General features: G+C 41.6%; 1 protein-coding gene across 1 annotated transcript in view; it reads left to right on the top strand.

Annotated features, from left to right (window-relative positions):
• LOC135532609 (glutamate receptor ionotropic, NMDA 2A-like) overlaps positions 1-13,586 on the top strand; it is a 39,757-nt gene extending 26,171 nt beyond the window's left edge. Inside the window, exons 3-5 of the mRNA XM_064960083.1 lie at positions 4,600-5,448; positions 12,322-12,479; positions 12,612-13,586. Of these exons, the coding sequence (XP_064816155.1) occupies positions 4,600-5,448; positions 12,322-12,479; positions 12,612-13,421 (1,817 nt within the window). The 3' untranslated portion in view covers positions 13,422-13,586. The remainder of the gene's footprint in view (positions 1-4,599; positions 5,449-12,321; positions 12,480-12,611) is intronic.
• The last annotated feature ends 415 nt before the right edge of the window (positions 13,587-14,001 follow it).

Below are 14,001 nucleotides of genomic sequence, written 5' to 3'. Positions count from 1 at the left end.
TATCCTTTGATTCTTCAAGAATGTAACTTAAAAATGTCTCATCAGCTTATTTCAACTGTCGTACCCAATGATGTATATACATTTATTTTTTTTTTTTTTAACCTTTATTTAACCAGGCAAGTCAGTTAAGAAATAATTCTTATTTTCAATGACGGCCTGGGAACAGTGGGTTAACTACTGCCTGTTCAGGGGCAGAACGACAGATTTATACCTTGTCAGCTCGGGGGTTTAAACTCGCAACCTTCCGGTTACTAGTCCAACTCTCTAACCACTAGGCTACCCTGACGCCCCAATAATATAATAATCATATAATAATACAACAATAATAATGACATAATAATAATAATAACAATGATCTGGAACTGCTGATGCTATGAGAGGCCTGGAAGGTACAAGTCGGCCATGTTGGCACTCCCAACGCAAATGTACACGTATTGTTCTTTGTTGTTGTAGAAGGGACAGTAACATTAGTCATCTCTAACAATTATACTTTAAAAGACAATTTAAAAAAAAAATATATATATATGTGTTGTATTTGTTAAATTAATGATTTGATAACATAATATAATTTAAAAGTATCCATTAAAGCGTCTGTAGAAAAAAAAAACTTTTCAAAACCGAACGTAGACATAATAAATGTAGTAACAGAACCCCACAGTAGAGGTGTAGACATAATAAATGTAGTAACAGAACCCCACAGTAGAGACATAATAAATGTAGTAACAGAACCCCACAGTAGAGACATAATAAATGTAGTAACAGAAACCCCACAGTAGAGGTGTAGACATAATAAATGTAGTAACAGAACCCCACAGTAGAGGAGTAGACATAATAAATGTAGTAACAGAACCCAACAGTAGAGGTGTAGACATAATAAATGTAGTAACAGAACCCCACAGTAGAGGATTAGACATAATAAATGTAGTAACAGAACCCCACAGTAGAGGTGTAGACATAATAAATGGAGTAACAGAACCCCACAGTAGAGGTGTAGACATAATAAATGTAGTAACAGAACCCCACAGTAGAGACATAATAAATGTAGTAACAGAACCCCACAGTAGAGGTGTAGACATAATAAATGGAGTAACAGAACCCCACAGTAGAGGTGTAGACATAATACATGTAGTAACAGAACCCCACAGTAGAGACATAATAAATGTAGTAACAGAACCCCACAGTAGAGACATAATAAATGTAGTAACAGAACCCCACAGTAGAGACATAATAAATGTAGTAACAGAACCCCACAGTAGAGGAGTAGACATAATAAATGTAGTAACAGAACCCCACAGTAGAGACATAATAAATGTAGTAACAGAACCCCACAGTAGAGACATAATAAATGTAGTAACAGAACCCCACAGTAGAGACATAATAAATGGAGTAACAGAACCCCACAGTAGAGACATAATAAATGTAGTAACAGAACCCCACAGTAGAGGTGTAGACATAATAAATGTAGTAACAGAACCCCACAGTAGAGGTGTAGACATAATAAATGTATTAACAGAACCCCACAGTAGAGGAGTAGACATAATAAATGTAGTAACAGAACCCCACAGTAGAGACATAATAAATGCAGTAACAGAACCCCACAGTAGAGGTGTAGACATAATACATGTAGTAACAGAACCCCACAGTAGAGGTGTAGACATAATAAATGTAGTAACAGAACCCCACAGTAGAGGTGTAGACATAATAAATGTAGTAACAGAACCCCACAGTAGAGACATAATAAATGTAGTGACAGAACCCCACAGTAGAGGTGTAGATTCAGAATTCAGATTATAGATGTTATACTGTCTCCAGGAGTTCTCTATAAATTATAGATGTTATACTGTCTCTATGAGGTCTCTATGTTATAGATTTTATACTGTCTCCAGGTGGTCTCTATAGATTATAGATGTTTACTGTCTCCAGGTGGTCTCTATGTTATAGATGTTATACTGTCTCCAGGTGGTCTCTATGTTATAGATGTTATACTGTCTCCAGGTGGTCTCTATAGATTATAGATGTTATACTGTCTCCAGGTGGTCTCTATAGATTATAGATGTTATACTGTCTCCAGGTGGTCTCTATAGATTATAGATGTTATACTGTCTCCAGGTGGTCTCTATGTTATAGATGTTATACTGTCTCCAGGTGGTCTCTATGTTATAGACGCTATACTGTCTCCAGGAGGTCCTATGTTATAGATGTTATACTGTCTCCAGGGGTCTCTATGTTATAGATGTTATACTGTCTCCAGGTGGTCTCTATGTTATAGATGTATACTGTCTCTAGGTGATCTCTATGTTATAGATGTTATACTGTCTTCAGGTTGTCTCTATAGATTATAGATGTTATACTGTCTCCAGGTGGTCTCTATGTTATAGATGTTATACTGTCTCCAGGTGGTCTCTATGTTATAGACGCTATACTGTCTCCAGGAGGTCTCTATGTTATTGACGCTATACTGTCTCCAGGTGGTCTCTATGTTATTGATGTTATACTGTCTCCAGGTGGTCTCTATAGATTATAGATGTTATACTGTCTCCAGGTGGTCTCTATAGATTATTGATATTATACTGTCTCCAGGTGGTCTCTATAGATTATAGATGTTATACTGTCTCAAGGAGGTCTCTATAGATTATAGATGTTATGCTGTCTCCATGTGGTCTCTATAGATTATAGATGTTATACTGTCTCCAGGTGGTCTCTATGTTATAGATGTTATACTGTCTCCAGGTGGTCTCTATAGATTATAGATGTTATACTGTCTCCAGGTGGTCTCTATGTTATAGATGTTATACTGTCTTCGGGTGGTCTCTAGAGATTATAGATGTTATACTGTCTCCAGGTGGTCTCTATAGATTATAGATGTTATACTGTCTCCAGGTGGTCTCTATGTTATAGATGTTATACTGTCTCCAGGTGGTCTCTATAGATTATAGATGTTATACTGTCTCCAGGTAGTCTCTATAGATTATAGATGTTATACTGTCTCCAGGAGGTCCTATGTTATAGATGTTATACTGTCTCCAGGTGGTCTCTATAGATTATAGATGTTATACTGTCTCCAGGAGGTCTCTATAGATTATAGATGTTATACTGTCTCCAGCTGGTCTCTATGTTATAGATGTTATACTGTCTCCAGGAGGTCTCTATGTTATAGATGTTATACTGTCTCCAGCTGGTCTCTATGTTATAGATGTTATACTGTCTCCAGTTGGTCTCTATGTTATAGACGCTATACTGTCTCCAGGAGGTCTCTATGTTATTGACGCTATACTGTCTCCAGGTGGTCTCTATAGATTATAGATGTTATACTGTCTCCAGGTGGTCTCTATAGATTATAGATGTGATACTGTCTCCAGGTGGTCTCTATAGATTATAGATGTTATACTGTCTCCAGGTGGTCTCTATAGATTATAGATGTTATACTGTCTCCAGGAGGTCTCTATGTTATAGATGTTATACTGTCTCCAGGTGGTCTCTATAGATTATAGATGTTATACTGTCTCCAGGTGGTCTCTATAGATTATAGATGTTATACTGTCTCCAGGTGGTCTCTATGTTATAGATGTTATACTGTCTCCAGGTGGTCTCTATAGATTATAGATGTTATACTGTCTCCAGGTGGTCTCTATAGATTATAGATGTTATACTGTCTCCAGGTGGTCTCTATAGATTATAGATGTTATACTGTCTCCAGGAGGTCTCTATAGATTATAGATGTTATACTGTCTCCAGGAGGTCTCTATGTTATAGATGTTATACTGTCTCAAGGTGGTCTCTATAGATTATAGATGTTATACTGTCTCCAGGAGGTCTCTATGTTATAGATGTTATACTGTCTCCAGGTGGTCTCTATAGATTATAGATATTATACTGTCTCCAGGAGGTCTCTATAGATTATAGATATTATACTGTCTCCAGGAGGTCCTATGTTATAGATGTTATACTGTCTCCAGGTGGTCTCTATGTTATAGATGTTATACTGTCTCCATGTGGTCTCTATAGATTATAGATATTATACTGTCTCCAGGTGGTCTCTATAGATTATAGATATTATACTGTCTCCAGGAGGTCTCTATAGATTATAGATGTTATACTGTCTCCAGGTGGTCTCTATGTTATAGATGTTATACTGTCTCCAGGTGGTCTCTATAGATTATAGATGTTATACTGTCTCCAGGTGGTCTCTATAGATTATAGATGTTATACTGTCTCCAGGAGGTCTCTATAGATTATAGATGTTATGCTGTCTCTATGAGGTCTCTATGTTATAGATTTTATACTGTCTCCAGGTGGTCTCTATAGATTATAGATGTTATACTGTCTCCAGGTGGTCTCTATAGATTATAGATGTTATACTGTCTCCAGGTGGTCTCTATAGATTATAGATGTTATACTGTCTCCAGGTGGTCTCTATGTTATAGATGTTATACTGTCTCCAGGTGGTCTCTATAGATTATAGATGTTATACTGTCTCCAGGTGGTCTCTATAGATTATAGATGTTATACTGTCTCCAGGAGGTCTCTATAGATTATAGATGTTATACTGTCTCCAGGTGGTCTCTATAGATTATAGATGTTGTGCTGTCTTTCCTCTAGGTAACTCTGTCGTCAGTCTGTCTCCTAAAGGCCAGGGTGGTCTCTATAGCAACACTTCCACTCTACAGGGCTTCCTGGGTCGGCACAAAGACCTGCTGAATAACTCATCCCCAGGCCCGTACCCTGGGAAACCCAAACCCCACCCCCTCAGCCTCAACGACGTAGAGGTCAGCGTTACCGCCGACAACGGCAAACCCAACCCCCCCGGCCCGTCCGGCCCCGCTTCCAAACCCCGCGCCCTATGGAAGAAGAGCGTGGAGACGCTGAAACAAGGACCAATCCCGTTGTCCGGTCCCGTTGGTGGTCCCGCACCCGGATCCGCTGGCTCCGCCTCTGTCCCGGGCCATGCAACAATGAAGAGCCAGCGTTACCTCCCTGAAGACCCGCCCCATTCCGACATCTCTGAGTGTTCCAGCCGGCCCCCCTCTTACATGGAATCTGATCTGGGGGGGCCCAGAATGGGGATGGGGGGGTTCAAACCCCCAAAAGACGGGCTGAAGAAACGCCCGGTGGGGGGGGTGGGAGGTGTAGGAGGGGGAGGCGGCAGTGGGAGGAGTCACGAGAAGATCTATTCCATAGACTCAGACCAGGCCAGTCTACACTCCGCCCCGCTCTACCAGAGAGACAGCCTCCAGGAACCCCCCGACGTCACACACACGCACTCCGACCTCAGACACTCTCACTCGGAGCACTCCAACGCCGTGGACGCTTCCATCCTGCAGCTGAGCGCCAGTCTGCTGCACCACAGCCACTCTGCCGACGCTGACCTCCACTCTCTGAAGGACAAGAAGTACAGCACCTACAAACACACCAGCACTGGAGCTGCCTCCTCAGGCAAAGACAAGAGCAGTAAGTATTAATGTAGTACTACTGTAGTACTATATAAGTATTACTGTAGTTGTACTGTAGTATAGCTATAGTATTGTAGAAGTGCAGCACCTACAAACACACCAGCACTGGAGCTGCCTCCTCAGGCAAAGACAAGAGCAGTACGTATTAATGTAGTATTACTGTAGTATAACTATTGTATTACTGTAGTTGTACTGTAGTATAGCTATAGTATTGTAGAAGTACAGCACCTACAAACACACCAGCACTGGAGCTGCCTCCTCAGGCAAAGACAATAGCAGTAAGCATTAATGTAGTATTACTGTAGTATACCGATAGTATTACTGTAGTTGTACTGTAGTATAGCTATAGTATTGTAGAAGTACAGCACCTACAAACACACCAGCACAGGAGCTGCCTCCTCAGGCAAAGACAAGAGCAGCAAGTATTAATGTAGTATTAATGTAATATAACTATAGTATTACTGTAGTTGTACTGTAGTATAGCTATAGTATTGTAGAAGTACAGCACCTACAAACACACCAGCACAGGAGCTGCCTCCTCAGGCAAAGACAAGAGCAGTAAGTATTAATGTAGTATTACTGTAGTATAACTATAGTATTACTGTAGTTGTACTGTAGTATAGCTATAGTATTGTAGAAGTACAGCACCTACAAACACACCCGCACTGGAGCTGCCTCCTCAGGCAAAGACAAGAGCAGTAAGTATTAATGTAGTATTACTGTAGTAGTATAGAAGTATTACTGTAGTTTTACTGTGGGATAGCTATAGTATTATAGAAGTACAGCACCTACACACACACCAGCACTAGAGCTGCCTCCTCAGGCAAAGACAAGAGCAGTAAGTATTAATGTAGTATTACTGTAGTATAACTATAGTATTACTGTAGTTGTACTGTAGTATAGCTATAGTATTGTAGAAGTACAGAACCTACAAACACACCCGCACTGGAGCTGCCTCCTCAGGCAAAGACAAGAGCAGTAAGTATTAATGTAGTATTACTGTAGTATAACTATAGTATTACTGTAATTGTACTGTAGTATAGCTATAGTATTGTAGAAGTACAGCACCTACAAACACACCAGCACTGGAGCTGCCTCCTCAGGCAAAGACAAGAGCAGTAAGTATTAATGTAGTATTACTGTAGTATAACTATAGTATTACTGTAATTGTACTGTAGTATAGCTATAGTATTGTAGAAGTACAGCACCTACAAACACACCAGCACTGGAGCTGCCTCCTCAGGCAAAGACAAGAGCAGTAAGTATTAATGTAGTATTTCCGCAGTAGTATAGAAGTATTACTGTAGTTGTACTGTAGTATAGCTATAGTATTATAGAAGTACAGCACCTACAAACACACCTGCACTGGAGCTGCCTCCTCAGGCAAAGACAAGAGCAGTAAGTATTAATGTAGTATTACTGTAGTAGTATAGAAGTATTACTGTAGTTGTACTGTAGTATAGCTATAGTATTATAGAAGTACAGCACCTACAAACACACCAGCACTGGAGCTGCCTCCTCCTGCAAAGACAAGAGCAATAAGTATTAATGTAGTATTACTGTAGTATAGCTATAGTATTGGAGCTGCCTCCTCCATGAGGGACAAGAACAGTAAGTATTACTGTAATATTACTGTAGTATTATAGAAGTAGTACTGTAGTAAAACTATAGTATTATAGAAGTACAGCACCTACAAACACACCCGCACTGGAGCTGCCTCCTCCAGCAAGGACAAGAACAGTAAGTATTACTGTATTATTACTGTAGTGTAATATAATTATTACTGTGGTATCACTGTAGTATAATTCTAGTATTATAGATGTATTACAGTAGTATTACAGTGCTAGAGCTGTAGTGTTATAGAAATATTATATAATTATTACTGTGGTATTACTGTAGTATAGCTGTAGTATTATAGAAGTATGTCGTATAACGGTTGTATAACTGTAGTACTGTAGTAAAACTATAGCATTATAGAAGTACAACACCTACAAACACAACAACACTGGAGCTGCCTCCTTGAGCAATGACAAGAACGGTAAGTATTACTGTAGTATAACTATAGTACTATAGAGGTATCAATATAGTATACCTTTGGTATTATAGAAGTAGTAATGTGGTATAACTAGAGTACTATAGAGGTATTAATATAGTATACCTATGGTATTATAGAAGTATTACTGTAGTATAACTATAGTACTATAGAGGTATCAATATAGTATACCTATGGTATTATAGAAGTAGTAATGTGGTATAACTAGAGTACTATAGATGTATTAATATAGTATACCTATGGTATTATAGAAGTATTACTGTAGTATAACTATAGTACTATAGAGGTATCAATATAGTATACCTATGGTATTATAGAAGTAGTAATGTGGTATAACTAGAGTACTATAGAGATATTAATATAGTATAGCTATGGTATTATATAGTAGTAATGTGGTATAACTAGAGTACTATAGAGGTATTAATATAGTATACCTATGGTATTATAGAAGTATTACTGTAGTATAACTATAGTACTATAGAGGTATCAATATAGTATACCTATGGTATTATAGAAGTAGTAATGTGGTATAACTAGAGTACTATAGAGGTATTAATATAGTATAGCTATGGTATTATATAGTAGTAATGTGGTATAACTAGAGTACTATAGAGGTATTAATATAGTTCAGCACATGTAAAAACAATAACAAAGACAAGAACAGTAAATGTGTGGTAATCAGCATGTTTAAATGTCTACCATGTTCTGTGGTAATCACCATGTTTAAATGTCTACCATGTTCTGTGGTAATCACCATGTTTAAATGTCTACCATGTTCTGTGGTAATCAGCATGTTATAAATGTCTACCATGTTCTGTGTTAATCAGCACCATGTTATAAATGTCTACCATGTTCTGTGTTAATCAGCACCATGTTATAAATGTCTACCATGTTCTGTGTTAATCAGCACCATGTTTAAATGTCTACCATGTTCTGTGGTAATCAGCATGTTATAAATGTCTACCATGTTCTGTGTTAATCAGCATGTTATAAATGTCTACCATGTTCTGTGTTAATCAGCACCATGTTATAAATGTCTACCATGTTCTGTGGTAATCACCATGTTTAAATCTCTACCATGTTCTGTGGTAATCACCATGTTATAAATGTCTACCATGTTCTGTGTTAATCAGCACCATGTTATAAATGTCTACCATGTTCTGTGGTAATCAGCATGTTATAAATGTCTACCATGTTCTGTGGTAATCAGCATGTTATAAATGTCTACCATGTTCTGTAATCAGCACCATGTTATAAATGTCTACCATGTTCTGTGGTAATCACCATGTTATAAATGTCTACCATGTTCTGTGGTAATCAGCATGTTATAAATGTCTACCATGTTCGGTGGTAATCACCATGTTATAAATGTCTACCATGTTCTGTGGTAATCAGCATGTTATAAATGTCTACCATGTTCTGTGGTAATCAGCATGTTATAAATATCTACCATGTTCTGTGGTAATCAGCACCATGTTATAAATGTCTACCATGTTCTGTGGTAATCAGCATGTTTAAATGTCTACCATGTTCTGTGGTAATCACCATGTTATAAATGTCTACCATGTTCTGTGTTAATCAGCATGTTATAAATGTCTACCATGTTCTGTGTTAATCAGCACCATGTTATAAATGTCTACCATGTTCTGTGGTAATCAGCATGTTATAAATGTCTACCATGTTCTGTGGTAATCAGCATGTTTAAATGTCTACCATGTACTGTGGTAATCACCATGTTATAAATGTCTACCATGTTCTGTGGTAATCAGCACCATGTTATAAATGTCTACCATGTTCTGTGGTGATCAGCACCATGTTTTAAATGTCTACCATGTTCTGTGGTAATCAGCATGTTATAAATGTCTACTCATGTTCTGTGGTAATCACCATGTTATAAATGTCTACCATGTTCTGTGGTAATCAGCACCATGTTATAAATGTCTACCATTAATCAGCATGTTTAAATGTCTGTTCTGTGGTAATCACCATGTTATAAATGTCTACCATGTTCTGTGGTAAATGTTATAAATGTCTACCATGTTCTGTAGTAATCAGCATGTTATAGATGTCTACCATGTCTGTGGTAATCAGCACCATGTTCTGTGGTAATCACCATGTTATAAATGTCTACCATGTTCTGTGTTAATCAGCATGTTTAAATGTCTACCATGTTCTGTGGTAATCAGCACCATGTTATAAATGTCTACCATGTTCTGTGGTAATCAGCACCATGTTATAAATGTCTACCATGTTCTGTGGTAATCAGCATGTTATAAATGTCTACCATGTTCTGTGGTAATCACCATGTTATAAATGTCTACCATGTTCTGTAGTAATCAGCATGTTATAGATGTCTACCATGTTCTGTGGTAATCAGCATGTTATAAATGTCTACCATGTTCTGTGGTAATCAGCATGTTTAAATGTCTACCATGTTCTGTGGTAATCAGCACCATGTTATAAATGTCTACCATGTTCTGTGGTAATCAGCCATGTTATAAATGTCTACCATGTTCTGTGGTAATCAGCACCATGTTATAAATATCTACCATGTTCTGTGGTAATCAGCATGTTTAAATGTCTACCATGTTCTGTGGTAATCAGCACCATGTTATAAATGTCTACCATGTTCTGTGGTAATCAGCACCATGTTTAAATGTCTACCATGTTCTGTGTTAATCAGCACCATGTTATAAATGTCTACCATGTTCTGTGGTAATCAGCATGTTATAAATGTCTACCATGTTCTGTGGTAATCAGCACCATGTTATAAATGTCTACCGTGTTCTGTGGTAATCAGCACCATGTTATAAATGTCTACCATGTTCTGTGGTAATCAGCACCATGTTATAAATGTCTACCATGTTCTGTGGTAATCAGCATGTTATAAATGTCTACCATGTTCTGTGGTATAAAAATGTCTACCATGTTCTGTGGTAATTAGCATGTTATAAATGTCACCATGTTCTGTGTTAATCAGCAATGTTATAAATGTCTACCATGTTCTGTGGTAATCAGCACCATGTTATAAATGTCTACCATGTTCTGTGGTAATCAGCATGTTATAAATGTCTACCATGTTCTGTGGTAATCACCATGTTTAAATGTCTACCATGTTCTGTGGTAATCAGCATGTTATAAATGTCTACCATGTTCTGTGTTAATCAGCACCATGTTATAAATGTCTACCATGTTCTGTGGTAATCAGCACCATGTTATAAATGTCTACCATGTTCTGTGGTAATCAGCATGTTTAAATGTCTACCATGTTCTGTGGTATTCAGCATGTTATAAATGTCTACCATGTTCTGTGGTAATCACCATGTTATAAATGTCTACCATGTTCTGTGGTAATCAGCATGTTATAAATGTCTACCATGTTCTGTGGTAATCAGCATGTTTAAATGTCTACCATGTTCTGTGTTAATCACCATGTTATAAATGTCTACCATGTTCTGTGATAATCAGCATGTTATAAATGTCTACCATGTTCTGTGGTATTCAGCACCATGTTATAAATGTCTACCATGTTCTGTGGTAATCACCATGTTATAAATGTCTACCATGTTCTGTGGTAATCAGCATGTTATAAATGTCTACCATGTTCTGTGGTAATCAGCACCATGTTATAAATGTCTACCATGTTCTGTGTTAATCAGCATGTTATAAATGTCTACCATGTTCTGTGGTAATCACCATGTTATAAATGTCTACCATGTTCTGTGGTAATCAGCACCATGTTATAAATGTCTACCATGTTCTGTGGTAATCAGCACCATGTTATAAATGTCTACCATGTTCTGTGGTAATCAGCACCATGTTATAAATGTCTACCATGTTCTGTGGTAATCACCATGTTATAAATGTCTACCATGTTCTGTGGTAATCAGCACATGTTATAAATGTCTACCATGTTCTGTGGTAATCAGCACCATGTTATAAATGTCTACCATGTTCTGTGGTAATCAGCACCATGTTATAAATGTCTACCATGTTCTGTGGTAATCAGCATGTTTAAATGTCCCTTATTTTATTTCCTCAATTGAATTCCAATTCAGTTCAGTAAACTAGAGGGCTAATTATTGCTGTCAGACATTTGACACAGATAAGAGACATCTAATCTCAGCAGCCCTGGGTTCTGTTTTGCTGCTACAGTTGGTTCTGCAAGGGACCAAAATGATTACGTACTCTTAATCAATACATGATGTTAATCAATACATGATGTTAATCAATACATCCCCTCTCTTCTCTCCTCTCCTCTCCTCTCCCTCCTCTCTCCCTCCTCCTCCCCTCCTCTCCTCTCCATCCTTCTCCCCTCTCCCCCTCCCCTCTCCTCATCTCTCCCCACTCCTCCTCCTCTCCTCTCCATTCCTCTCCTCTCCCCAGCTCTCCCTCTCTCCACCTTCTCCTCTCCCCTCCCCCTCCCTCTCCTCATCTCCCCCCTCTCCCCTCTCTACAGATCTCCTCCCTCCTCCTCTCCTCCCTCCCCTCCCTCTCCCCTCCCTCTCTCTCCCCCTCTCCCCTCTCCTCTCCTCCATCTCCCCCCCTCTCCCTCTCCCCTCTCCCCTCCTCTCTCCCCCTCTCCCTCCTCTCTCCCCTCCCTCACCATCCCATCTCCTCACTAGCAGTCTCTCCTCTCATCTCCCCTCTCCCTCCTCTCTCCCCATCATCTCCTCCTCTCCCACTCCTCTCACGGAATCCCTCTCTCTCATCTCTCCCCCCCCTCTCCTCCTCCTGTCCACTCTCCCCTCTCTCCCTCTCCCTCCTCTCCTCTCTCCTCACCCTCTCCTCTCTCCTGACCTCTCCTCCTCTCTCTAGATGGTTCCTACGATGCCCCAGGGGGCCAGAGACAGACCCATTGCCGGTCCTGTCTAGGGAAGTTATCAGGTTACTCTGGTCTGTACACAGTCCGCTCCCCTCAGAACCGCTGTGATGCCTGCATCCACCTGGGAAATCTCTACGACATCAGTGAAGACCAGCTGCAGTACCAGACCTATTCACAGGCACACGCACACTCCCCAAACACACACTCCCCAAACGCACACTCTCCACACGCACACACTCCCCACACGCACACTCCCCACACTCCCCCACACGCACACTCCCCACACGCACACACACACACCCAGCACACACACCCTCACTCTGGCGGGGACATGTTCACCCACTACCTGCCTCAGAGCGAGCTGGGTCTGGTGGGCGAGGGTGATGGGTTGGTGAGTCACTACCTCCCCCCAGCCGGGACCTCCCCCCCAGGATCTCACCTCTCCACCCAGCTCAGCCGACAGCCCTCCTACGAGAACGTCCCTGAGAAGCAGCAGCGTCGGGGGGGCGGCAGGGAGTCAGAGCGGCAGCAGAGTCAGTTCAGAGGGTTCAGTCTGCCAGACAGGGACAACAGCAGAGATAACAACAGCTTTGGTCTCCTGGAGGATAGTCCCTACGCTAACGTCCTCACCATGCGCTCTGACCGACCCTACTCCTCCTCCCCCCTCAACCACTCTCTGGATCCTGTCCTGCCCCTCCCCTTGCCCCTCCCCCGCCGCTCCAAGTCCCTGTACCCCGACCGGCCCTCCCATAACCCCTTCCTGCAGGGCGGAGGGGGGACGGGGCAGCGAGGAGAGAACAGCCTGGCCGCTGCACAGCGCCTGGCACACGGCCACTCCGCCACCGACCTCTACAAACAACTAGTCCCCCTGGCGATGACGCTCGGCAACCACCACGGGCATCCCCACGGCAACCACCAGGAGTTCTTCTACCCCGGGGCCTCAGAGACGGCCGTGATGTCGTACGTGATGGCTCCGCCCGCCATGGCGGCCCAGCAGCCAATCGGCTACGTGACGGCTCCCCGGGCCTCCAGCGCCGGTGGAAACAGGCCACGCCTCTACCGACGCATGCCCAGCATCGAGTCCGACGTCTGAGACACACACACACACACGCACACACACACACACACACACACACGCACACACACAGCTGAACAGAACAGTCCTAGTCCTCAGTGTTTTCTATGAGGAGCTAAACCTCCTTCATAAAGCACTAATACTATACAACCTATAAACAGGTGGTCTACCACTGACTTTACAGGAGAGGAGAGGAGAGGGGGAGGGGAGGGGAGGAGGGGAGGGAGAGGGAGTGGAGTTTCAGGAGGAGAGGAGAGGAGGGGAGGGGGAGGGACAGGAGACTGATGGACTCAGACTGCTCTGGAGGGAGAGGAGGGGAGGTAGGATGAGGAGAGGAGAGGAGGAGGGGGAGGGGAGGGAGGGGGGAAACCACCAGGGGAGGAGAGGGAGAGGAGAGGGAGGGGAGGAGGGGAGGGAGGGAGAGGAGAGGGAGACCAGAGGAGAACACCAACAGCTCCCCCTCTCTCTACCAGGGAGAGGAGGAGGAGGGAGACCAGGGAGGGGAGGGGGGAACAACCACCAACACCAAAGGAGAGGAGAGGTTGTACAGGAAAACCCCAGCTGAACCATTCACAGAGACTGATGGACTCAGACTGCT

The sequence above is a fragment of the Oncorhynchus masou genome, unplaced genomic scaffold (assembly GCF_036934945.1).
Source record: "Oncorhynchus masou masou isolate Uvic2021 unplaced genomic scaffold, UVic_Omas_1.1 unplaced_scaffold_1941, whole genome shotgun sequence".
Classification (NCBI taxonomy): domain Eukaryota; kingdom Metazoa; phylum Chordata; class Actinopteri; order Salmoniformes; family Salmonidae; genus Oncorhynchus; species Oncorhynchus masou.
The sequence above is the reverse complement of the archived record's forward strand: the minus strand, read 5'-3'. Positions and strand labels throughout refer to the sequence as shown.